The 26,712-nt window shown below is 37.2% G+C and overlaps 1 protein-coding gene across 2 annotated transcripts in view; it reads right to left on the reverse strand.

Annotated features, from left to right (window-relative positions):
- Positions 1-26,712, reverse strand: part of TOX3 (TOX high mobility group box family member 3) — a 74,413-nt gene that overhangs the window by 15,905 nt on the left and 31,796 nt on the right. The window contains exons 2-3 of one of the 2 annotated variants that reach the window (XM_071440391.1): positions 9,360-9,425; positions 5,167-5,418 (exon numbers count right to left, since the gene is read on the reverse strand). In XM_071440391.1, the coding sequence (XP_071296492.1) occupies positions 5,167-5,418; positions 9,360-9,425 (318 nt within the window). Of the gene's footprint in view, positions 1-5,166; positions 5,422-9,359; positions 9,426-26,712 lie in introns of both variants that reach the window. The other variant, XM_071440390.1, reaches the window with a different exon arrangement.

Consider the following 26,712-nt stretch of genomic DNA (forward strand, 5'->3'; position numbering starts at 1 on the left):
TTCAAAGCAACATTTTTAGCTTTTAGTTTTCCAATCTTATGTTAATCTATTCACTTAAAGTTCATTAGTAATTTGGGAATTTAAACTACTAAAAAAGATTTTGAGCTGTAAGTAAAAGGCACCACTGTTCTGAAACATTAATAATATTTCTATTGTATGCAGCCTTGAATAAGCTCAAATTAGCACCTCATTTCTTTAAAGCCACATTCTTGAGATGTTTATTTTATAAGTCTCTTCTTCAAATAAAAGCAATAGTCAAAATTGTGTCTTTGATTTGAGCACAGTGCTACTCCTAAGGAGTAATATAATTAAAGATGAGCATATTCCACTACGAATTAGCCTTATCTGTGCAGAATCCTGACTGCACTGGCAGCACTGCAACAATTATAAAATATAAACAGGCTCAAATCTTCATCAAATAGAAACACATTTTCTCTAACAGCATAAGTAATGTAGTGAGCAATATATATAAAACTATCAGTCTGTTTTTCCAACAATTGTACATTTTTGAATAAAAGAAAAAATCAGACTGGAAAAAGACAATTATTTTACTGTCTGTTTCTTAGATATCAGAAAGAGAATTTTGAAATTCATCAAAGCTAACCTTCTGTTATGTACAACAGGCTAAGCTGAAAAGAATGTTAACAAGTTCAATTTTCATTCAATCAGCACTACTGCTCTCTGAAATGTTTCATTGCAGGAAAGAAATAAAAATAATCTATATGGTAATTATGAGGATGAATCCCCCAGTAACTTTCAGCTACATGAAAGGTCAGTTCTATTCAAGATATTTTATCAGTCCCCTGCACATACTCCTGTCCTGTCATTTTAAATCTGAACAGCATTTTATTTTCCCATTTACAGCTACCTGCAGAATTAAGTACTTAAGCCAAATAAGAAAAAAAAAAAAAAAAAAAAGAAATGTTGAATGCTGGCAAAGGCTATAATAGCATGGAGATAAATCGTTCAGCTGCTCTCTCTCAAGCCTCTGGGGCTGCAGATTTTTCTTCTCCTGGTGCACTGTGGGTATTCAAAACTTGTTCAACATGATTTCATTTCATTTCAGGCACTGCCTGAGAAAACTAAATTACAGAATCAATCATACAGAAGGTCAGAGTGAGACTTCATTACAAGTATTGCATGCTTGCATGAATATCTTTCATTTATGACTGACCCAATATGTCACAATAGCTGTCTAGTAAAAATAATCCACTTTCTGAAATTGATGTACTACTGATGTCAATGCTACTCAGCAGGCTGGGCAGATTAGAGAGAGGTGTTAAAAAAAGGAACCCTCAGGAGCAAAACTTGTAGTTTTATAGAATTGCCACAGTTTGCAGATTAAAATAATTTTTTATGGGCAGCTCAACAGAAAACAGAGCATTAATATAAAATATTGGGGGTTGATTTTTAATCAGGCTATTGCTGTTGATTTCTGCTTATTTATATTCAAGTATTTATAGGGATAATATTTGCATCATGTAAATCCGGCATTCTTTGAAGTCAAATGTACATCAACACTCCATTTTTCAGTAACTCCTTTTTGAACATCAGAATTTTATTTGCATGTTATTAAAATATTAAAATTAATCAAACTGCCTCCGTTTTATCTCCTCTTTTTGTTGCTGTTGACTGTTTTTAAATGGTAAAAAATGCTGTAAAGATAAATGTGTTGTGTTTGTTGCCAGTAATAATGAAGTTAATCAGCATTGTGATAAATTGTCACTCCTTCCATAGTACATATATCATAATAGCATAAACAATGGTTAACTCACCAATACAATCTTTAGTAATTGCTAGGTCACAATTATGCTGAGAATAAATTTATAGATATTTTTCTTCCATCATAAATACTATTTTCAATATAATAGTACATAAAGAATATGTTAAACCTTTTTTCTTTCCCTTTTCTGTTTTCCAAATGTGTGTCTTCCTGTGAGTAATATGTGAGATACTTGCAGAAGCATTATGTGGTACCTAGCCAACTCCATACCCTGAGGGAGACATAGGAAAACCTTGACATAACCTATTTTTAACCATGCCTCTGGCAATTCTGCATTCAAGTTTATAGGTGAACATGTCAGGTAGTACATAGAAAAAAGCCAAAGACACACAGTATTAATCATAATTCTGTCCAAGCCCATTTTATTTTTTCAACATTTGTGATTTAAAATCTCATGACATTTCTCAAGGTGAAATTCTTCTAGCAGGCTTTGCAACAGGGTAGGACTACATTTACCTAAATAAAATATTGCTTACAGTAAAGCCCTCTAATGCTTCACGAGATAAGCAATAAACTCAATGCAGTTAATATTAAAATTATTTAAGTTTGTATTCAGCCCAAGAAGCTTTAGTGATTAGCAGTACACCATTAATACAGCATTTAAATAAGACTATCCCAGTATCACTGGATAAGAACATTGTTCTGTAAGTGTGTACGAACATCATAATTATTTTACAACCCCATCTTTAGTTCTTTCAGATATAGTAAATTCAATTGACCATGAAATGAAATTTCATAGTCAAAATGCCTCCTTTACATTTTTTTATTGCTGCAATAAAGTTTTTATAGCTCCAAGGCAAGGTAATTCATGAAATGTCTAATTTAAGGATGAATTCTAATATTATTAATAAATATTTACCAGTTTAATAAAGTGCACATTTTCTACGTAAAATATGATATAATGTTTTCATTTTTTTATTTTTGAAATACAGATTAACTGCTGGAAAATTTGACTGCTGAAGAGAGCTATGTGAGTTCAGGGGAAAGCTATGTAAGGACCCTCTGTTAATATTTTTAAACTTCCCAAAGCTACCTAGCATTTATGAGCAGAAGAGAAAAAGTCTACTGAGTAGAACACAATGGCAGGGGCCACTCCATCTCACAGCATGAAACAAATCAAGCAGTTGTGGGGACTGTCTGACATACAAACCTCCCTATGTGGCTCCTCCATATCAAATCACACAATTCCTCATCAATTCTCTGCCACAAAACTGTAGCACACAAGTTTCCAAATCCATAGCTTTGAATTGGAAATCACCCTAAAAAATGCCACTGGAAAGCTGGGGTAAGAAGGCAGGAGCTTCTCTACCTCTTTTCACTGACCTGTATGGGAACAAATCTTACCAAAGCAGCCAATGGAAACTGTGCCATTAATTTCTACATTGCACAGTCGAGGGAAAAGGCAAAGATGTGAAGCCTCCCATTCAGCACCAGAAGAGCTGAGCAAAGAAATACATAATCTAGAGGCCTCTTCTGGTTGGAAGTGTCAAGTTGACGGCATTTACTCATGGAAGAATCACATTCAGTGAAAGGTTGCAAAATTAAAGGGCAAAACTGGGTCAGGTTACAAACCACTCGATAACATTGAGGGGATACAGGGACACAGAACACCAACCCAGCCCACAACATTTTCTGACCAAGTTTCATTGTATTCAGTGCACACACACTCCATTATTTTTGTTTCCAGGCACAACATTCCTAACTCTCAGGTTTTATTAATCTGATCTTCCTTCAGAAGTTACCCAACATGTACAGTGCAAAATGAGATCTAAAACAAATACCACATCCCTCAAGGCCTGTTTTAGGCAGTGCCTGTTTTGGACCCACAGAATGACTGAATTCTGTATCTCCTAAGTAATGAGCAGCTTATGTTTCACTCTGCATTAGTGCTAGCTACTCTTCATGACCTCCAAAGAAATATTGAAATTTGCAATGAAGTCAGCAGCCTGTAGAATTACAGAGAAATATTTACTGCCTGTTGGTTTGTAAATCTTTAATTAATTTTCACTTGCCAGAATAATAAAAAAAGAAATCACAACATAACAACACAACCTTTATTACAGTCCAGCAGTAAATATGTATTTTCACTATGTCAAGTTCAGCAAAAGGTCCTATATAAAAGAGCTAATCAAAAAAAAATACAGTTGATGTAAAATATCTTTTCAAGCTAAACATTCACTCGCTCTTCAATATGCAACACAGAAACTAATTCCAATTGTAAGCACTGAGTTTAAAATGCTGAGTAGGATAAACTGGCTCACAGCTGTGTCTCATGGCTGGCAGTGTGGATGTTACTGCACAAAGCTCTCAGAAACCCACCCTGGGAGATCCCCTGAGCCCACAGGGAAACACTGCAACAAGGTGGGAACTGCCCCATGCACCTCCCCTGGAGACTGCAGCCCTGCAGTGGGTATGGGTTCTGGAGGAAACTCCACACGGCCCTGCTTGTTCTAATTAACTCTGGAATTAGCCTCACAGTCCCCATCACTCAGCCCTTGCACACCCAGTTCATGCCTCCCTGCTCTCGAGGGCTCAGACACAGCCCAGGAAGAGAAGACCACCCTGCCTCAGCCTCTATGGCCAGCAAGAGCAATGGACACAACAAAGCCTTTTAGGGCCCTATATGTCTGAGTGTTGTCAAGGAAATACATCCCTGTCACTTCTATTATGAGTGTAAAAAAATTAATTCCCTTTTATAAAGATTTAGCCCATGGAATATACAGGATACAGGGAAACACAATGCTTTTTTCCTGCTGCCATACTGTATCTGGCTCTCCTTCTGAACAACTCTCAATACTGCACTCTCAAAATATCCTGAAGGATGTCAGATGTGGGTCCTACACTTCAAATACAGACAAGCAATTAATTCTAAATGTTGTAGTTCACCCTGGCCAACACTATGGTCTTTCAATTCTTGATGCCAGTGCCAACTGTATAACACATTTTTGAACTTTAGGAGCACTTGGGATGCACATGATGCCAATGGATATGGGCTTCCAAGTCCATTCCAAAAATGAAAATTCTATGTTCGTAAAGCCTGACCGCTTCTTCACAAGAGATCTGCTCACAAACAGTATAGCATAGCATTGTACATTAACAAATGTGTTTATGTTGCTGAAACCACCAGTATTTAACCCTTAACCATTTGGCAACTGCCTTAGGGAGCTGAGAAATAGCCAATCATTGTTTGCTGTGTAACAACACGTGTCATCATTCATCCAGAACACGCCTGTAACATGACACAGAACACTGGCAAAACCTTGGCCAGGCACCCAAGAAAACACACAGATCTTCTGAGGGGTCAGTGAAAACTGAGAGATGGCCCAGATCTACATGTGACAGACATCATTAGGCAATGGGAACACACAAAGAACCAGACCTACCATATGCAATCCATTGCTGTGGATGACCCCGTCCTGCTCCACGAGATTCCGGGATATTGTGATAGAGGGAAGATCCAAGCTCTGGGGGGGAAACTGAGGCGTAAATTCATTTCCTTGTGCAGGCAGCTGGTCCCCAAGGCCCTGAAAGGGGAGCAGTATATCTGCCATGCCCAGTGAGGGATCTGACTCGGGCGGGGGGGTAATGGGTGGGATTTCAAACTCCTCGTCCCCAAGGCTCGGCGTATGGAACGTCTGCTGGAAAAGGACAGGACAAGGCAAACAGGGTTAGGGCACACAGGGCTCAGCAATCACCTCCACACCTGAAGTCCAAATCTTAGTTTTTTTTCAAAAGCAAATTCTATAATAACCAATAAAATTTTAAAGTTTCATATGCTGAATGGGTCTGCGGATCATTCTGATTAAAGATTTAAGTCTCATTATCATATGGCTTAAGTGGAGTATCAGTATTAACAGTTTTTTAATGTGTACTTAATTAGCAACATCTGTCTGTTGTTAGTCCGAATATCAGCTACATTGGATTTGGCTGAATAACAAACTGCCCCTTTATTGATATGTTAGTAAAATAGCACAAACAGCTTACATTACTCTCACGCTTCATAAAACACCGACAATTTCGTAGCACACACACAACAGGAATTCAGCACTGCCCATTTCACATCTTTTGTTTGCTTTTATCCACTAACATGAAATATGACCATTCTTTACTTCTTTTCCATTCCCAAAATACAGTGAAGCCTTTTAAACACAGGTTGCAATTTGGAGGAGAGATGTATGAAAGCGTGAGGGTGATTACAGCAGCTTCCAGTGCCTTCTGAAGCAAGCCAGCTTTGTTTGAACAGTAGGTTTGTTATAACTAAACACCTGTTAAGATGCCTTGAGCAAAACATTTACTGCCAGTTATCTTCAGGGTTTGTGCATGTTTGTTCGTGTGCATGTGTCTGTCAAAGATAATCTTTATTCAGAGTCTGTATCTGGCTTCAACGTTGCTGACTTTTATTTGGGAAACAAATGAGCTACGCTTATTCAAATTTTTTGAGAGTTAAATGAACTTTCATGTATTATTTCAGGTCCACTGGTACTTAATAATAGAAATGCAGTGCTTGAAATTAGGCCATTTTAAATGTACCCAAATCAGGACTGCCTTGATCAAATTGGGCAGTTGGCAGTCCTAAAATAGGCACTCTTGTCTTGTTCTGGACATGCAAGGCTGCTCTGGGATTTGTTTGTTTGCATTAGTTCAGGATTCAGGTTGGGGTGGAAGGGAGAATTGTTTTATGTATTAATTACATTGTTTGAAAGAGTGACTTAATGCCAGTTAATTTAAAAATGATAAGTTCAGTGAAAGATCTCATTAACTGCTGCAAATTGTCATCCTTCAAACTGTTAATGATGATATAAATTAATAACCGCTTGAGAGAAGACGGAAACTGAAACACAAGGAAAACCTTTGCTTGCATATAGAACCTGTCAGCTGTCATTATTGGTCTCACACCAGAAATGATGGGGTCCCAGATTGCTGCAGTCTGCAGCACCATCAGAGTCTGCTGAGACTGTGCCCATCTCCTCCAACTGCAAGGCTGTAACTCCATTCTGGATGGGAAGGCTGGGCCTGGATTAGGGAGATGTTTGACTTCCCCATTGCTGTATTACAAAAGGTGTGAATTTTTCTTCTCAAGGACCCCGTGGTTCACAAACACAAAGGATGGATTGGCCAGGAGAAGTGGTTGGCTAATGAACATAACCCTATGGCTGCATTTGCAGTTATTTTGGCACTAATGTGGTCTAGTAACAGATGCAACTGTAATTTGTGACTCATTTGCTACCCCATTACTGCTTAATGAAATCTAACATATCACATTAACAATACGGATAAACACTCATTCTTGATATGTGGCATTTGGCTGTTTTCATTACCACTGTAATTAACACTTGAAATATTATTTCAATAAATATTTAAGGTGCTTTAAAATGAGTCGTAGTAATCATGACATAGAGACAGAAAACATAAAGCAAATGTGTGGCTTCTAAGCCTGAATGTGCTCTAAGATTACACTCTTAAGGCATTATTTACAGAAATAAAATGGGATTCTAGCTCAGCAGTGCTCAGGCCCAAAATAATACTGAGAAAGCTACATTCATGTTAATGCAAAACCACTATAATTAAATACATTGTAATGCAGTAATTGCAAAGTAAGGTTCACGCTTTAATACGAACAGTAGCACTTAATCATATTTTTATTCCTTGTTCAAGCAAAAGGGTTCAGTGAAATCAGTATTATTATGGTACATTTGAACCTCTCGTTACTTGACATATTTATGAGATATTAGTTATTATAAGAACTGGATCTTTTTTCCCCATCTAACAGAATAATTCCAGGACAGCTGCAGAAATATATAACACAGCTAGATAATAATACATTCATTTACTTAGAAAGGTAGCATTCATCTTAATACTTATAGCTTAATACTTATAGCTACAAATGGGAGAGTACATTGATGAATACCTTAACATTTTTAAATCTGAATTTAATTCTGAGTGTGTAACTTATCCAAATATGTATGTATCTTAAAAAAAAAACAACAACAAAAAAAAAACAAACATATAACAGACATAAGACTGAGAATAAAATAGATGTAATCTAAGTCTAAGAAGAAAGCAAGCCCCTTAGTGAAGTAGCCTTAAATCCAAATCACTGGGCTATTCAGTCTGTAAAAAGAGCCTGAATAGTATGCAATTTGGGACTGCAGAAAGGTGGTGTTATGACCAAAAGATGGTATAACATTTGTGAGATTTATCTTACCAATCACATTTTTAGAAGTTATTAACTTTTCAAATATTTATATCTTACACATATATTAAAAAGAAAAAAAAAATGAAACAAAAAACCTGTGTGCATGGTTAAATGCCATCTGTACTGAAATGTTCAAAACATTTGTTCCTTTTGATAAAAATGCAAATCTGGAGAACTGTTGTATCAACATATAACAGCCAATGTCTGACACGGTGAATTATCACAGCTGGAATTAAATTGTCTCTGAACAGCTGCTGGCAGCAGAGCTTTCATCAATGTTTGATTCAAATGTAGGAAAGAAATTCTACAGAAAGAAACATCATGTTGTCATTACAGATGGGGTTTGTGTTCATTATCACAAATAACACTGGAGCTAGTGCCAAATAATATTCCCTTATCTAAGCAGTCTTGCTGGGTAAAAAGAAATGGTGACCATTGTATAAATGATTCATAAAATCCTACCCTTAATTCTAACCTTCATATTTATTGTTACACCTCTCTGCTTATTTTCTCTGAGGTCACTGTTTTAGAAGGGCACAGAAATACCTGTGACTGAGCCCCACTTACAGCACAAAAATCAGGGCTGCCTGGTTTTCTACCCTTTGCTCATGTTGGGAAGATCATTTATGACACACACCCTCTAAACACTTCTTGTTCTGCATATTGCTGTGCACATACCAGACAGCGCACGGAGTAAGAGCTTGGGTTTCAAGGATGAGCAAATGCAGTTTCTGTCTGGCCTTGGGGTCAGGATTAGTGTGGTAATTGTCCTTTAACTGGTTATAAGGTGGCCCCACCTAGCAGATACATGGAGCCTGGAGTTCCCACACTTTCTCCTGTTTCGATTCTCAAAGGCAGTGATCAAATACATCATCTCCACAACCCAGCCAGCCTCCACCAGCCCAGCCTCTGGGTTTGTTCTGGACCCTGGATTCAAAAGATTCCTTGATGTAGCACATACACTTGAGGCAACAGGGCTGGCTTTGGTTTTCTATCTCATATGAGTATTGAAAACCCAAATTAAACCATTTGTATCTATAACAAAAATTAGAACATTAGCTAGTAATGACTATTACTAAGCTTGCTTTCACAGTGTACACCTACTGTGCCTTTTATTTGTTTCCTTCTGTTCATAATTTTTTCCATACATAAAGCAGATTTGTTTCTATTGACATGCTATGTAAGTAACAGCCTTATGGACAGCTAAATTGACTAGTAATGGAGAGCTGTCAGGTTATTTTCTTTCTCATTAAAGTCTTTATTTTGTGCTCCATAAAACACACAGAAATTCGGCACTTCACTCTTCATCCATTCAAAGTCTGTTAAATTATCACCGCAAACAGCAGAATATGAGCATAGATAAAAAATAAAAACATCTACCTCATTTGCAGCAAGAAATGCATTATTTGCCTCTGCCATGTTCATGTAGTTGTTATTGTTTCCAAACTGAAAGAAAAATAAATATTTGGATTTAATGTATGCCATGATAAACTTTTCTTTACCCCATCACTGGCATAGAAAAGGTTGGGAGAAGAAAACAAAAACAACAAAACCAAAACAACAAACAGATAAAAAGTATTTGCAGATATTCTTTGAAGTCAGAACTCGAATGGATTCAACAACAACATCATCATTATTATTATTATTATTATTATTATACATACTCCGCATCCCCCAATCTTTACAAGGAAGATATTCATGTGTATCTCTCCAATTTTTTTTGCCCATGCAGCAAAGTCAGCCCAGAGACCTAAAGGTGGCTTTGGAGATTAACAATCTGTTAGGAAGAGGCCCCCAGGAAAGACATTTCTACTCTAGTACATGTTTTTTGATGCACATTTTAACATTTCTGCCAGTGATCCTGACCTAGAGGAGTGCAGCTGCAGCCAGGAGTAGCTGCTGTATTCCTACTCCAAGCAGACCTTGCTCCCAAGAGCTGAAGGCCAGTAAGGGGAAGAATGAGAATCTGCAATGCTGTTCCTGAAGTCCCATTCTTTCCACAAAATTGAAAAGCCAAACAATCCCCCTTTGTTTATCTTCCACTCCAGTGGAACTCCCACTCTCCCAGTGAACATTAACACCAGAACATTTTGCAAATCAGAGAAACTCTGACACTGAGACCCCGAGATGTGGCCAGTGCCCCTCGTTCCCACTGAGGAGCAGCTCTCATTCCACATGCCAGTGATCACAAGGGATTTCCTTCAATGCCAGTCACCTCCTCCAAGTTCTCCAGTATGAACATTGGTTGAGGATGATAGGTACTTTTACTTCTACAGACTGAACACAGACAAGAAAGAGAATCATCAGCATAATACCATGCCTTATGCCCTTGAACAGCACTTCCAAAGGCATGTAGGCTGGTAACCAGCCCTGCACATGTTCCCAGAGCAGGGAGGCATCCAGAGTTCTTCAAGGAACAGACACCAGGCATGTCAGGCACCTGCAGTAAAACAGGGATTTCACATGTGCACCTTGCTCCTTCCAGGCACAGAGCAAGGCAGAGTGATAAGGGAAGGAAAAGCCCCCATACAGTCCCTGCCACATCACTGCTGCTAAAGCCACACTGAGAATTCCTCCATTAACTCCCATTTTCTAGTTGGATAAAACAAATATTTTCAGGAAGGCTTTGTTCTATCTTATCTTGCCAGATCTTGGTGGACCTGCACCCCCTCCTCAGCCCCACAACAGCAAACACTCCCAACAGCAGCACAAGCTCTGCAGCCAGTGTGTGGGGATGGGGGACCATGCACTTGCACAGCTTGCTCTTTCCAAGCAAGAAGCTCTGGTGTGCTTTCAGAGCAACTGAACCTCTCCTGAAAGGAAAACCACTTTGCTTCAGCTCCATTTGCTACAGCTGCACTAGGTGCCTGACTGCTTTTAGCAGTGAAATGTTTCAGAATCTCCAGTTTCTCACTGGAAGGACCAGTGATCCTTTCAAGAAAGGCTCTTTCCCTGAAAATTCAAACATTTCTGGCAATAAGACAAAGTTAAAAGGAGATTAAAAAAAAAAAAAGGGGAAAAAACAAAAGAATTGGAGCCTTGTGTACCTGATGAATTGTCAGATTGACTAAACAGGACATCAACTAAATTAGAAGACACTCATAAGGAGGGAAGGAATACAAAATGAGATCCCTCATTCTCAAGTAACAAATTCCATTTGTGTACTTATCATTCTGAATCTTTCAACCTATAACACATGTTAAGCAACAGAGGCCTTAGCACAATATGTAGGCTGCCTCATAGCTATTAAAACTCTGTTATCCCCAGCTATGCAGATACTCAAATAATGTCATCCATTTTTTAAAAGCCCAGATGTCACCCATGTTTGGAGATTAAAAAATTCAAGTAAAATTGCACATTCAAATGACTGTTTTGGCACATAGGGATGTGTGTGTGGATTTGTTGCACAAAGACACTTCTTCAGCTCAACAGTGCGATCGACAGGATAGAATTTTTCATGTCACTTCGTGGCAAACTAAGAATGATTTACATGAAAAACTCAAATGGCTCAAATAGAGCTGTTCTTTCTACAGTAACAAAAAAAAAAAAAAAAGAACGAAAGAAAGAGAAAAGAAATCAAGTTTTCAAACGATACCTAAGGGCAAAGGTACATTAGGCAAGCATTACTCTAACACTGGATGAATAAGTGAGGACAAACCCTACCCTATTTTAATGACCTTAGCATCCTAAGGGCTCCAGTGCCCCAAAACAGAAAAGTGGCTGATTTTTTCCTTGAAGAGAAAAATTCTACATTGTTTTCATGGACATATATTGCTCACAGCACAGCTACTGCTTTCTGATTGCCAGCGTGGTTTTCCTCTCTTTTGTTTTATTAAAGTAAAACAAAGGGGAGAGTGACAATTTAATTTTCCATTTTATTAAGACTGTGGAAGCAAATGATGTAACAAAAAATGTCAAAGCTAAAAGTTACAGGTACATATCCTTCGAGTCATTCTGTTCTTAGGCTATAATATTTAAGACCCCATTGTGTATGACTCAGGCAATGATGTCAGAAACTGGAATATTTCAGCTTTTGTTAGTATGGATCACAACTAATATTCTTCACATTTGTTTTTTGTCTCTGAACTAGAAATCCAGTGAAGGCACATAACAATTATCAGTGAGTATTTCTAAGATTAAACTTCCATATTATCTAATGGTACCTATAACAACAAAAGAAAATAAAATGGTTATTATCTTAAGGACCTAAACAATTCAAAAAACAAATTAAGCTTAGAGTGAAATAAGAACTGGGTTAGAAATCCTCTTCTGAACAGTTAGTCTGCGAATGTAATTACTGAAGAAACTACAGCTAATCAGCTGTGAATTGTATCCATTAATTAGTATTTGCCCTGGAGAAATAAGAAAAATCAGTAACAATGTTAACACTGCAATGCACTGATGAGTACTGAAACACAGGGCCCTCAGCATTTAGTCAAGCAGGTGGCTCCAATGGTCCAAGTAATTTAAAAAGCTCTCACCTGAAGTGCAGAGCTGGAATTACAAAGCACTTCTTGCATATCTTTGTATCTATATAAGGCTATAATTAATGGCTTTTAATTTAGAAACACTTTGTGATCAGCTGGGAACAGTTATAAATCATTCTAAATAGAACAACGTGTTCTTGCCTATTTTAGTAAAATATTTTTTTGTGAAAAGACTCTTGTTGCAGACAATATTTTTCTCTGTTTATTTTCTTAAGGATCCCTTGCTCTGACTCCTCATGAACAGCTCAGAGCATTGCTATGGTTGCCAGCAGGGATCCAAATTAAAGGGGAGACCCAGCAATTTGGCCAGCCCAGGCAGACTCCAGGGGCTCCCACCTGTTGGGTGTCCCTGGGACAGAAGAAGAGTAAGAGGCACACTAGTCCAGCTGCCTCTGTTTGGGATGGATGCTTTGCAAAGAACTTTGCCAGAGCAATTAGCAAGGTTTTGGTTAAACTTTTTCATTTCAAGAAGTTGGAGCTCCCTTGCTCTGTAACTAGGAAAGAGTAAAATGTCTCCAGCTTCCTTTGGCAATACACACCATCACATTACAATTTTTTTCATTTGATTTCAGTTCAAACTCTCTCTTCAGTTTTGATGAACACATTAAGTGGGAGTACCCAGCTGACTGCCACCACCAACCCATGGAAACCACAGGCATCTGCCCATTTCAGGAAATGAACTGCACACAAACAAAGCCTCTTCTGAACTTGCTGTGAATCACAGCTTCCATGCTTCATGCAAATCACTGCATTAAAACTACAACAGTTCAGTCGCCTGCTCTTGTATTTTGGAAGGGCACCTGAATCTTGGCACTGCTGGAATCCCTCTGGACAGACAGGAGGACTGGAATGAGACTGGATGCTTGGTTTACTAACACTTTGTACAAAGCACGTCCAGAGAACTCATTCATTCTAAAATAGCTTGGTGAAGCTCTTCTCTTCTCTTTGACTGCCAGACCTGAAGCCAAACACCTGGTCTTACTCAGCTCCTCTAGCAAGGCTGTGTGTTTGTAATGCAAGGGGGAAATTCACACCTCTCCTCCCTCACCACATGCCCTAATGAAGCCCAAATCAACTCCTGCCCAGCACTGGGATATAAAAACTGTATCCCTGCCACACTTCTACCAAGTGTGTGTTCTTAGACCAAACCTCTGGGGCCAAATGTTAGGCTATTTGTTTGTAATCAAGGGATAAGGCACTTGGAACTGGCACAGCACAATGCAATTTGCGTTTTCAAACCACCCTTTGTACTCACCAGAGCTTAAAAATTGGTTGGTTATGAAACTGAGACTAATGAGCAGTTGTTTTAAGGCAGAATTCTGGTATGATGAAAGCCACAGAAAACCCTTGGCAGCTTGGGATAAAAATCAGTGATTAAATGTCCCCTGAGTCTGAATTCCAACTAAAAAAGTCTTCAGAAAATCTCAAATGTTGAATTGTGGCCACTCTCTGGCCTCTTTGGCAACTGTGATTGACTCCTCATAACAAGAGATAAAACAGACAGAAGAGAATTTCACTCCACAAAACTATAATAACTTTAAAAAAGCTTCAAGATTGAAGCAAATAACATTTGAAGATGTTACTATTATGGACACAAAGAATAACATTCTGAACCTATAAAAGTTAATCAGAATTTGGCTACTGATTTTCATGGAGAAATTATTTTACTTAAAATGTTCAGTCATTAGTATTTTTACAACCTGTATTTAAATTGACTGACTTGTGGTGCAATTCTAATCTGAAAAATGTTAGAACTCACATCCAACTATTCATTTGCTCAAGTCAAATACAGAAATGTATAAGCAACATAAAACCACACATAAAGGAGCATAGACTTTTATCTGAGCATCTCAACAGAACAAAATGGAATGTTTAAAAAATAATATTTTTACACTCAAAAAGAAAATTTAATTCAGCAGGCAATTTTGTTACATATGCCAAATAATTATTTTTACAATACTGATGTTTAATAATGCAACCTCAAGGAAGAACAACCATTGGAAAGATTATTATTCCAGCGCAGGATAACAACAAAACTATTAAATGTGAATAAATGTCCCAAATGAAAAACTTAAAATATATCCAGAACAGGAATGAAACACATTTCATCGTCTACTCATACCTAATCCATCAACTTAAATTTTGCTTAAAAGGAATGACTGCAATTCTATACTCAAAGAAAGACTATACAGCATATATCTGAGAATAAATAAAAAAATGTATAGTTATGACAGAATCCACTCCCTACTGCCTTTTTTTTTTAATTAAAGAAAACCTTATCCCAACCCTTACTGGAAAACAGAATTTGGACTTAATTATCATGACATCACCAGTCTTTTCATAATTTTTAGGTAATGTCTAGTCAAAATATACATTTAAAGTTTGTCAGGATAGTATTTCTATTCCAAATTCTCACTGCCTGTAGAACAAGCTCTAAACCAGTTCTGTCACAATACTACATGTCCTCTTGTGTATGTATTTTAGGCAGTTACACATCCAAATTCTCTTATTTCTGATGCCAATTTACTGCTTATGGAAAATGGAACCCTTAAAATGATCACACTTACAGTATTTCTCCAGTAAAATTAGAACCCATATTTTTTAAAATATAGCAATTAATAAAATCATTCTTTTATGGTGTGAGCATACTTGTGGTTTTCAAATATCAACTAGCACAAATATATTTTATGGCAAGAATCTCAGTTTTATCTTCATATTTGGCAAATTAATTCCTCTGAGGTTACACTACCCTTACGAGTAAAATGAAAGATAACAATCCCAAAAGATGTAATTACAGACCAAAACTAAATTACTTTGCAGGTCTAAGTACTGTATCTTAATAATTTCACCAGAGAACATCTTCACTGCATTTGGGCAGATTTGATTTTGCTGCCTGACCAATAATTACAGCTCTGGAAAATACAACGTCTGATAAGGACATCAATTAAGAATGAGCATTGTGTTATTTAAAAAAAAAAAAAAATTCATCATGTTCACAGCCTGTCTGATTGAATGAAATGCCAAATTAAATTAATGGAGATTGCTAAGTCTAGCTGGCTGGTGGGGAACCATGCAGAAAGTGGGACAGCATAGACAATAAACTGTCTGTAATTAAAAGATGAGAAGCTGGACTAATGCTACTTCAGCCTGATTATTCCAAACAAAACAATATATACTAAAATTATTCTGGCAGAAGTAGAAGGAGTGGGAGGAGGGCTGGGACAGGAGACTTTTTCTTTTAAATAGTATTAACTATCACCATCTACAAACAGCAGTGTCCTCACTAGATGTATTAAATTAAATACTGAGGGTATTCTCATCAGAAAACACAATTTATTTTCTCAATGAACATAAAAAAACCACAAGAATTCTCCAATCCTTTCTGTTCTAGATGGATATCCAGCTAATCTCTGTAGAGGCTTTACTCCTAAGTTATTATGTGTTCACAGGAGGAGCAGGGAGTTATTTTGTGGAAGAGCAAGTCGTTCATACAAGTTTCAAGGTTTCAGAAGCAGTAGATGGTATCCATATTACTCTATGAAATACAAGTATTCTATTTTGATTTTGCTGCTAGAAAAAATGAGGCGGAATGTTGAGAGGTGCCACACCAGCAACGTCGTTAGGTATTCATATCATTGTAAGTGAATGAAGCATTGTTTTAACCCTTGCAAATGAAGAAGAAATTTTACCTCAGGATGAATGCAAAATGGTAGCCTTGATGTTGACACTACATCAGTACCCACAGAAATATTGGGACTCACTCCTCTGGCAGATGCCAACGATTCACCACAGACAACAGGCAGCTCTAGGAGGGTACGGGTTGAGTCACTGAGCATGAAGGAGATGGAGAGCTGGACCAGATGCAGGCAGAAGACATTTGGGTCAGCCTCTGAGCATGTCAGTGAGCACAAAAGGTATCCCAGTTCATCTAAGAGCAAACTGCTCTGTGTGTGTACACACAAGGGTAGGGACAGTGCTTCTGTCAGCAAGAGACACCATTTTGGAACACTTTTGTGAAATACTGGTCCACTAGGTAACATGTACTATAGATGCCAAGTTTATACTTGGGACTTTCTGTTCATAATTTCAGAACAAATTTAAGATTAGTTATTTTTATAGAATAGTACAGTAGTAATCTGCTTTCTGAGACAGATTACAGTGTTTTCTTATTTTCAGTAGTTCATGTCTTCTGGAAGAGGGATAATTTCCTGCTAGGTTCTGCCTAGAAGTCTGCTAGGACATGTCTTCATGGACTAGCGAAGAGCCACCCAGGAAGTGTCATCCTTGGTGACTTTGGCCACCAGAACCTGCTGCACAGCAGTTAATTCTCTCCATTTCTTCCCCATCAGGATCCTCTATCCCACCACATCTGGATAATGCAATGACCTGAGGGAATGCAGGCCCTGTAGAGAACCACAGGAATTTCTATAGGGGATTTCATGCCAGAAAGCTGCATTTGCTTACAACCACATCACTGATGATCAAAAAGCCAACAGACAGGAGCACAAAAGTTTCAAGTATGAAGTACCCATCTTTGCTGTCACATTCTCAATCCTGAATTTTAGGAAAATGAATCATCTCATTAGTGGTTCATTAATTATTGAATCTGTTCATAAATATGTGTAGAATCATACATGTGATGGTCTTTTGATATTTAAAATCTTTAAGCTTTTAATTCAGGGGACCATTTCGATTCCAATTTTTGAGTCTCAAACATCTGCCACACTAATTATTATATATATCCTTACATAAGTGAGGCTATGCCTGCATACATATGTACATAAATACATTCTCGAACTCTGCTTAGAGCCAAAAAAATTCTCAGCGGGATAAAATACTTGACTGAGATCTGAAAGAAAAATAGACATTTATATATTTTTATATAGTCTCAATATCCATCAGACACACTGTTTGCAAATAGTACAGATTTAAAATTTTTGGAAAGCAATTAGAATGGAAACACTTGAAGTTACTTTAAAAGCTTTCAGCCAGCAAATAAAAACTTTGACAATAACAATAAAAAGCACTGACTTAATCTCTGTGATTCCAGCCAAACGCTTTAATATGAACTCCTTCAGTGAATTCCACAGCCAAAAGCTGTAACTGAATAATATTTTGCAAAGTGTGATACTGAACAAGCCTTAGGAACAGTAGAGAAAGGAATATTTAATGGTCTCATGTTAGACATTTCCAGATCTCTTAAGAAGGACACATTCTATAAATGTTTTTATATGCAAGAAGTAACTTTGTATGAATATGCACAGTATTATTCGGCTGACTGACAGTCAAGGCAATTCAATATATGCCAGACTTTTAATGCTACTTATTCCATATTTCAGTGGATGCATATTTAAAAATGGTTTAAAGACCAGTCGTGGTCTTAATATTTATATAAGATTAAGGTGTTATAAAATTAATCTGAATCTTGAGAGTTCTTGATGTTCTCCCAGACAAACATACCAATAATTTTGCTGTTGCATGTTCAAAGAGTTTCAGTTTCCTATTTTGACTCTTTGTAGACAAAAATGTCTGTCCACAGTCTGTGCAGCTCTGCATTCAAAGGTAATAAAATGGAGACTCAAACATAGATTCTGGGTGTACCTCTGTGTCTTCCTACATATGCTAAGACTACTTCTCCTCTGTACAAGGATAATACAAATATCAAACTGAGACTAACCCACTGGGTTTCACATTATAAAAACCTTACAAGATCTACAGATGTTACTTCCCATAGTTCTGAAGTACATTCCCTATTATCACACCCTGTTGTTGCCTGAAGCCTGAAACACAGAAAGATACCAGATGTTAAGACATTCAGTTATAAAGCCAAGGAGAGGCCACTGTAGTTTAAGTCTTTGTTAAAAAATATATGAATATTTAAAGAATTTAAAGAATGTGTTTTCTTGCTTTGCTTTCTAACCTACATGTGTTTGCAGTGATGAACTACAAAATTATTTTCCCAACCACTCTCATGAGCACATACTTGTTGCTACAATAAACCAGATTAGGCATAAATGTCATGGAAGGGAAATATTGCTAAAATTGAAAAAGAACTTACTTATATTGCTCCTGTTTTTATGTATTTTTCTACAACTTTGTGGCAATTTTGATTCCACACGAGCAAAGGACTTCTCACACATGCAGTTTTCACGTCACCCATTTGATGTATGTATTTTCCATTACTCTAAACAGCTGAAATTCTACAGAAGATTTCATTTCTGATGACATCTGAGGACATATGGCAGTTACAATATGCTCTTTTTACACAGCTGCTCTAAAGAACAACGCAAAGCTAAAGCATAACTGAGCTTTTCCATGGTCCTGTGAGGAGATGGAAATGGCTCTTTGCTCCATGTACCAAATGGAAGATGGACAGCTTCTCAGAATGGCCTCCACACCCACAAAACAATTTTAAAAAAGGACCCAAACCAAGTCTGTGGCCCTGATGGTGGGGCTGCCCCTCCTATCTGGTCCCACAGAGGTTGTGACACGGAACCCTGGTGACATGGAGCCCCAACTCCCCTCCCAACCTCTGAGCACACCTTTACCCCCAGCAGTTCAGCTGCTGCAAGGGATATTCCCACAGGGAGTTTTGTTTGGTTGGGTTTTTCCAGGAGGTAAATGCATAAACACTGAACTGGTTTTGCCATGTGAACATTTCTGGTTCACTTCCCTCTTTGAGGCATTAAATTCATACAATCAAGCTGTTAATCATGTCTACCCCCCCTTTATTTTATATAAACTGTCCAAGCATTGAACCTAAGCATTTCTTAGCATAATGACAGCATTTTATACTTAGGATCCCAAGAAATACTTTTACATCACTACATTCAAGATTACTGTAACATTTTCGCACACGAATTTAAAGTGATGTGATTATACTGCAATTGGGGCTGTAAGGAGCTTTTCTTACAATCTTATATCAAATTTCACTCACTTCAGTGAAAATTGTAAATTCCATTCTAGACTGTGAATCAGCTCTACTACACTAGCAAATTATATCAAGTTTTAAATGTAAAATTGATAGAGAAAGGATGAAGCAGATGTAGACATTTTATAATAATCATAATGGAGGATCAGTCAAGATACTTTCAGTCTAAAATCAGTACATGCATAAAATCTTAAATATCTCAACTCTCAGCCATGTTGACACCATGAGTTCCTGCATTTCTTAATGAAATTAAATACTTTCCACTTTAGATGGACTAATCATAACCAATAGATAAATAGCATTTTTTAAAGTCTCCATGAACACTACTTCACCATGTGCAAGGCTGTATAAAGCAAGTTTATTGCAAAGACAGCCTGTGGGATGTAACTACTCTTATTAAACATATACTCCAGGGAGAAACTGGGGAAAACCACTCAGAAATGCCCCAGCACTAGAGCTGGTGTCAATCACCCTCAAATATTCCTCAGGTGATGACATTTTTCAGTTTGGAAACCTTACATGTGTTAGTACAACATAGATCACAGATGTATTTTGTAAACAGGCACGTAACACATCACTTCCTCCTGTTCCTTTATTTCACATCAACCTGAAACCTGGAGGATTTCTCCACTATTTTTAGTTGGGGCATCATTACAAGTCCCACAGCAGGGAGGCCTCTGGAGAGTCTTCAGCAGCACCTGACTTTATTTAAACATTCAAGATGGAATTGGATGCAACACTCCGAAATAACAGTACAGAAGAATTAAATTTAAGAGTGGAATAATCCCTCATGGTGGTTTGTATTCCTAATTTATGCCACAGAGACTAATCAGGCTTAATTTATCTATCTTTAGCTTCCCACTGTTTCATTCCAACCTAAAGGCAACATTTTGGGCAGCAGAAACTTTATTTTGTAGGTGAGTAACCTACTTTAATTGCATTTTCATCCATTACTACAGTGTAGAATTTTCTTCACTTAATTGGGTCACTGTGTTTCTTCTTGAAAGTGGGCCCAGAAATTACTTCTGATATTGATTGCACCCCCTGAGGTTCAGCTGAGAGTTGAGGACACACAAAGGGTACACAGCAAATTCCATTTATGACAAATGAAATGAATAAAGTTACAGTCAAACCTTTATATTAGGAAAATCCAGATGTTAAAATATGGAGATCCTCTATAAAGCATCTCACACATGCAGGGCTGGAAATGCCTGGCACCATCACAAAACCAGGCTCTCAAGTCTTCAGGTGATCTTCAACATTGGTGTGTCAAAACACTAATGAGTAATTAGAGTTAGAATCAAGTGCATATTAAAAAGCACACCAGTAATTCCTTCTCATAATTTTCAGATGCCATAGAAAAACCAAAGTTTTTAAATATAAAACTAAAAATGGTAATAAAAGCTCACTTGAACAGTCAAATACTGCCCTTCATGTCTTGATGTAAGCAAGCACAAGCTTTGATACATGCAAATTCTTGCATTTCTTTTATTGAAGTATGAGAGACACCAGATCCTAGTGGCATTTCTGCTGCCAAGCTGTTCCACAGCTCACAACTCACACTCTGAATATATTCTCCTACTTTAGTGGACTGAGATAATTCAGTCTCATGCTATTCATATCAAAGATGTGCAAGAAGTTGAACACTTCTTAGTTGAATTTAAAATGATCAGATGTAGCTTTAGCATGAATTCAAAGTAGATGCATGAATTGTAATCATAATCAGTAGATGTGTAAAAGCTGTAATCTCTTCATGAACTTTCTTTGTCTAAATGTTAGAAACTAGGCAACATATTCCTAGGGATACCTGTTAATTCCAAGCCAGGTTGATAACTGGATGTCAAATCAGAAAAGTCACAAGCTTATATACATGGAGCACACTTTTTCCTTGTCAGCTGATGACATGACCTGAGCTCTACCAAAACCATTTCTTTGGGAGTCTCTGAGAGAGTATTTTTGATACAGAAACCACTCTGACAGAACCAAGTAATACTTTGCTCCATAACCACATGCTTCTGGCAGGCAGATGCCTGACACAACTAAGTGCAAACTCCTGGGAGTTCTCTCAATTTTATTTTATATCTTGAACCCTACTATTCCATCCCACTTTTAGAATGGAAAATTCCCCAGAGATCAGAAATCTTTGGGCACTAGAAGTGAGTCCTGGAGTCAGAGCACTCTCACAAAATCCTGTATATTCAGGGTTTTGTTTCCCAAACACTCAGGGCTACAGCTGGTTCATTACTACATTATATTTTGGATCACATAATAACTTCAGCCAGGTTTTACAACACAGACATTGTGGTGCTTCTGTGATATCAGAGCTGTGTGAAGGTTCAGAACTTCAAATCCCACATCCATTTCATTTCTAGTGAGCCAATGAAAGGATGCAAAACCATGCAAGGGAGCACAAAGCATGCAAATGGCTCTGCCTGTTCACAGAGAGAACAAATCACAGGAAATCCATTCAGCTGGTTGCTCATCACCTGCCAAACTGGGGTGATTTTGCTCTACCATGAAGTTTCTCAGTCACTTTTTCTACCTGAATTGGGAAATGCTGCAGTATTAGTGTTAATGTAATGGAGAAGGCAGGAACAGGGTAAAAGCTCGTGGTGTTCTGGTAGATTTTTGCTACCAAAAGAGGAGAATACTAACAAAGGATGGAAAAAAATAACTAATGTGTCAGTTAAAAATAAAAGATATTATAAATAATTGCTTTCTCTTCATTTGTACAAACATCTAGAACAGTTTCTGATAATAATTGTACAGGGATTTTAGATTTAGAAAATCCCAAAACAAAGCCATCCTCACACTAATGGTTTTTGCCTGTAATTGCTTGCCTGATCTGCCTTGGAATTACAGCAGTTTTCCAGTGAAAGAGATTTCCTTTGGTAATCAAAGCAAGGTTGCTCAACTGTATTTTCAAAACTGGTGAAGAACAATAAACATATTTTAATGGAAGAAGTGAGGTGTCAAATACAATATACATAGTATGGTTTGAAGAGGAATAAAAAGATGCACAAGTATATGAAATGCTGTGCAAGTGCTTGGTACTAGGAGGCAGAGAAAGTGTGGAATATAGACCCATAGAAAAGCATAGTAAGACAATGATTATCAGAGAAGGATAGTAAAAATTAGCTGATCAGATAGATAAGGAAAAGATAAACAAACACAGAAGAGATTAAAGTGAGTTAAAATAACTTTTGAAGAAAGATCAACACAGAAAGGAAAAATGTTCAGAATTTAATGAAAAATATTTATATTTTGTAATATCTTGTAAAGCATGATTTTGAGAGCATCTAATAACAATTCAAAGGACACATTTTTACACACACTTTCGTATAAATGCCATTTTTTCATATTTTGAAAAAATGGACAGCAAATATGAAATTTAAATTAATCTCATCATTCCAGACCACCAAAGAGGTCTCTTTCCTTTGTGCCCCACACAATCTCACAATTTTCTTTCTCCAGCACATGAACAGTTGCCCATGCCTAAGTTCACAGCCAGCCATGGGAAATCCTGGGTAACATGCTATATGAACCCTTCACACATTTCCACATGGGACCCTCCTTAGCACCACCCAAACCAGCAGGGACAGAGCCCAAGGGACACAGGAAACTCTTCAGTGCTGCAATCTCACCTTTGTCCAACCTTACAGACAAAGCACTGACTGTGAGAAACCCCTCTGCTTCTGTGTACATACCCCATCCCCAAACCCTCACGCCTCTCATCAAATCAAAATTCAAACGATAATTTGTATAAGAATTACCTAGGAAAAACCAGAAACCTGCTGTGGTACTTGCCAAGGAGACAAACACTGAAGGGTTATTTGCCAGCATAAATCAGGCTGTGCCATTTGATTCAGATGGTGGTGCTGGTTTTGTGCCCTATTCCAGTAAATGGAGTATCAGCTGTAGCTAAAATAAGTACTATAAAAAAATAAAAGGGTTATCAATTTTCATGTCAACATATAAATATATCATGTTCTGAGACAAGGAAAAAGTTTTTGCATTTTGTTACACCATGCATGTGTGGAAAGGGGCTAAGGAGTATAAACCCTTCACCATTATCAATTGTAAATTCCCTTTCTACAGTTTCCACTCTTCCTATGTTTTCCTTCATAAACATAAATTTAGGGAAATTCAGGCCCATTTCCAGCCCGTTCCTCCCCTCAGAAGCACAGCCCATGCCACTGGCTCAGTAATCCCTGTTTGCTTCAAAGATATGGAGTTGTGTTCAGCTTGAGAATATCACAACCCTTCAACTTCATTAATAGATTTTTTTATTATCAAAATCTTCAAGTGACACTTTCACCCACTCCCCACACTAGAAGTTCCTGGGTCATCTGAGCAGAATCATCAACATTTAGAATGGCCATCATCAACAAAGAAAGAGATTCAAAGCATTGCCTGCTTCCAAAAAAAGGTTCTATGCCATGTAACAATAAAATGGTTATAGCAGCAGCAGTGGGAACCAAACTAAAAGACATTCCAGTGACTCAAACTCCTGATGCCAGCACTGCCACCAGCAGAAATGATGCTAAGTGACCTCAAGTGCCAGAGAATATCTCAGGGTGCATCATGCTTCAAACCTCCACCCACTTGCTTATTCAGTTATTTGCCCTATAACTCAGTACACATTTGCTTATGCTGACACAACTTATTTCAGGCTCCACAGCAAAAAATGAAACACAGAATTTGGGGAGGTAAATGCAATTAAAGAATCTTTTTCACCTGGAGCAGAAATGAAGAGTAGATGAAGGAATGCATTGAACTAACAGCAGTGACAAACATGGCACACTGTGAAACCACACATTTATTCACCAGTAGAAATGGTAAAATTTTAAGTATTCATCTCACTGCCATCAGGGGACTTTTTAAAAAAGTCAGCTTTTACACTGAGGCTGAATCATTAGAGAGATGGCCCAGAAGGGACATGCTGGACGTGCAAATCTGACTTACTGAAGTACATCAAAAATTCTGTGTACAACTGAGCATTGAGTAAGGAAAAAGAAATGCACATGACCAAATGGAAGTAGTGATTATTAAGATTTATATAACCTCTAGGTAAATTATACTTTGCTGCCATGCACTAGCAAGAGGCTTACAGGACAGAAGCAGGATTAGTTTAGGACAAGGGAAATTATTCATGTAACAGTTAAAGCTTAAGAAAAGATATCTGGCTTATATCAAGTTGAGGTTTCAGATAAGAGACTGCATTATAACAGGTTATAGTTGCAAAAATAATTTTGATTGGCATATCTTTTGTACTAACTACTGCTTGGAACCCACCCAGAATACGCAGCATATTATAAACTGTTAAGGAAATATATCTGTCTATTGTTCAATATTTACAATGTGCTTTATTTTGTAAATATAAGACCTGGCAGAAAAATTGGAGAGTATCAAAAATAGTTCTGATTAAAAAGAATGCCCCTTTTTCCTATAAAAAGAAGCATTTCACTAACAGTAGTTCATAATTTTGTTCAAAAACGTTCACAGTGGTGCTAAACAAACTTTCAATGAGGAAAATTTGATTGCTTTGTTCAGCTGCTCACACAGATTTCTATCTGTACTTATTTGCATATTTCTGAATATTCTCTTACAAGCCCACACCACTTTTGTTAGCAAAATCAATTTTCTGTTGGACAAAAAGTGAGATTTGCTCTAAAGATTTTAAGCTTTTAAATAAACATGAACTGAATGGTGTAAAGAGCTCTCCTTTAAAAAAAAGATTCTTGCTGTTTGGAAAGAAAAGAATTCTTTGCATTCACAGGTATCAATTGACAGCAACAGATTTTTACATGAAGAGAGAAAAAAATATACAAGGGCAAACCAAAAAGAGCTGCAATGTAATTATGTAGCTGTAACACACTAATGCTAAGTTTCATTTTTAAAGAATGCATGTCCATATACAAAACATTAAAAATATTAAACTCTAATATAAAAGGTTTATTATTAGCTTTATTATTGATTTTCCAAAGCTCAAAGAATACTTATGATTATGAAATTGTATCCTCTGCATCTGAAGAGAAGGATTGATCTAAAATCCAGCAGTTCTGCAGAATCCTCAGCAAACACCAAGCAAACACAATTTTTTCCAGGTCTCTTCAGCTCTGCTAATAGTTATTGTTTGCACAACTGTAACTAAGTACATTACCAACTAGTTGTTCAATCTATATAAATTTAAGAAACACACGTTGCCAAGGAGTGACTCATATATCAGTCTATTATATGCTACAGAGCTGACTGTATTAAACAAATCACTTTCCCTACAGCTGAAGAATAGAAGCTATATACAGAGCAGAGGTTATTGTCTAATTTAAATCTTGGCTCCTTTCCCAGAGCTGTACAAGATTCCAATTTGTGGAAATGTTACTCTCTGCTACTGCCAGAAAGGCTACAGAAAATGGTATTGGGTGCCTTCCAGAAATATGTCTGCAAAATGCCAATCAACAAGTCACTAAAGATTAACAGTATGACTGTACCAAATTAATTTAAATTATAGAAACATATGGCTAGGATGTTTGCACTGCACTTAACACAACACCTGCTTCACAAACAGCTAAGTTTTCTTCCACAGTATGAAATAATATATGTCAAACACCTTGAACACAATTCCTATAAATGGGAAAAAAAAAAGTTCATAAGTAGTAACCACAGCACACCACTATCAGCTACAAGCCACCATTTTGTAGTGGTTAAATCCCTTATTTATTTTAAATTCTACGCCAACCCACATTAGGTAGCCTTTTCCCACCATAGAGAAAGTAATTAGCAACAACAGAAATGAAGAAAAAAAAGATGACAGAAATAAGCATCTTTATATTCCCTTTTAGAAAGCAAATATTTTAAGTTGATTTTGCTAGAGTACTTCCAGACTTATAACAGTCCATCAAATACAGTGTTACTGTGCCTTCTCTCTCCCCCTCGTTGACATTCTTAAGAAAAAGCCTCTCCTGAAAGGCTCTATAAGCTCACAGAAAGTTACAAGAGTAACAATCACAACCGAAAGTTAAATATTTTCTATTTCCTCAATGTGTTTTTTCCATTATTTTTTAAAAATTCCTCAATATATATGATCATGTCATCAAATAATTTTTTTTTTTAAATCTGTGGCACTCTCAGAAATATTTACACATTAGGGTATGCCATATTTCAGCTGAAGAGGAAGGGAGCTGTTTTATGTTTCTCTCCACTGCTTTTCTATTATTGCCTAGCTAATGGAAATACATCAAACAAATGTTCTACAAGAGCAATAAATATTAAAGTTGACCTATCCATCTGGAAGAAATGAGAACAATACTGCTCA

The sequence above is a fragment of the Agelaius tricolor genome, unplaced genomic scaffold (assembly GCF_023055355.1).
Source record: "Agelaius tricolor isolate 1412-34295 unplaced genomic scaffold, bAgeTri1.0.p SCAF_15, whole genome shotgun sequence".
Taxonomy (NCBI): Eukaryota; Metazoa; Chordata; class Aves; order Passeriformes; family Icteridae; genus Agelaius; species Agelaius tricolor.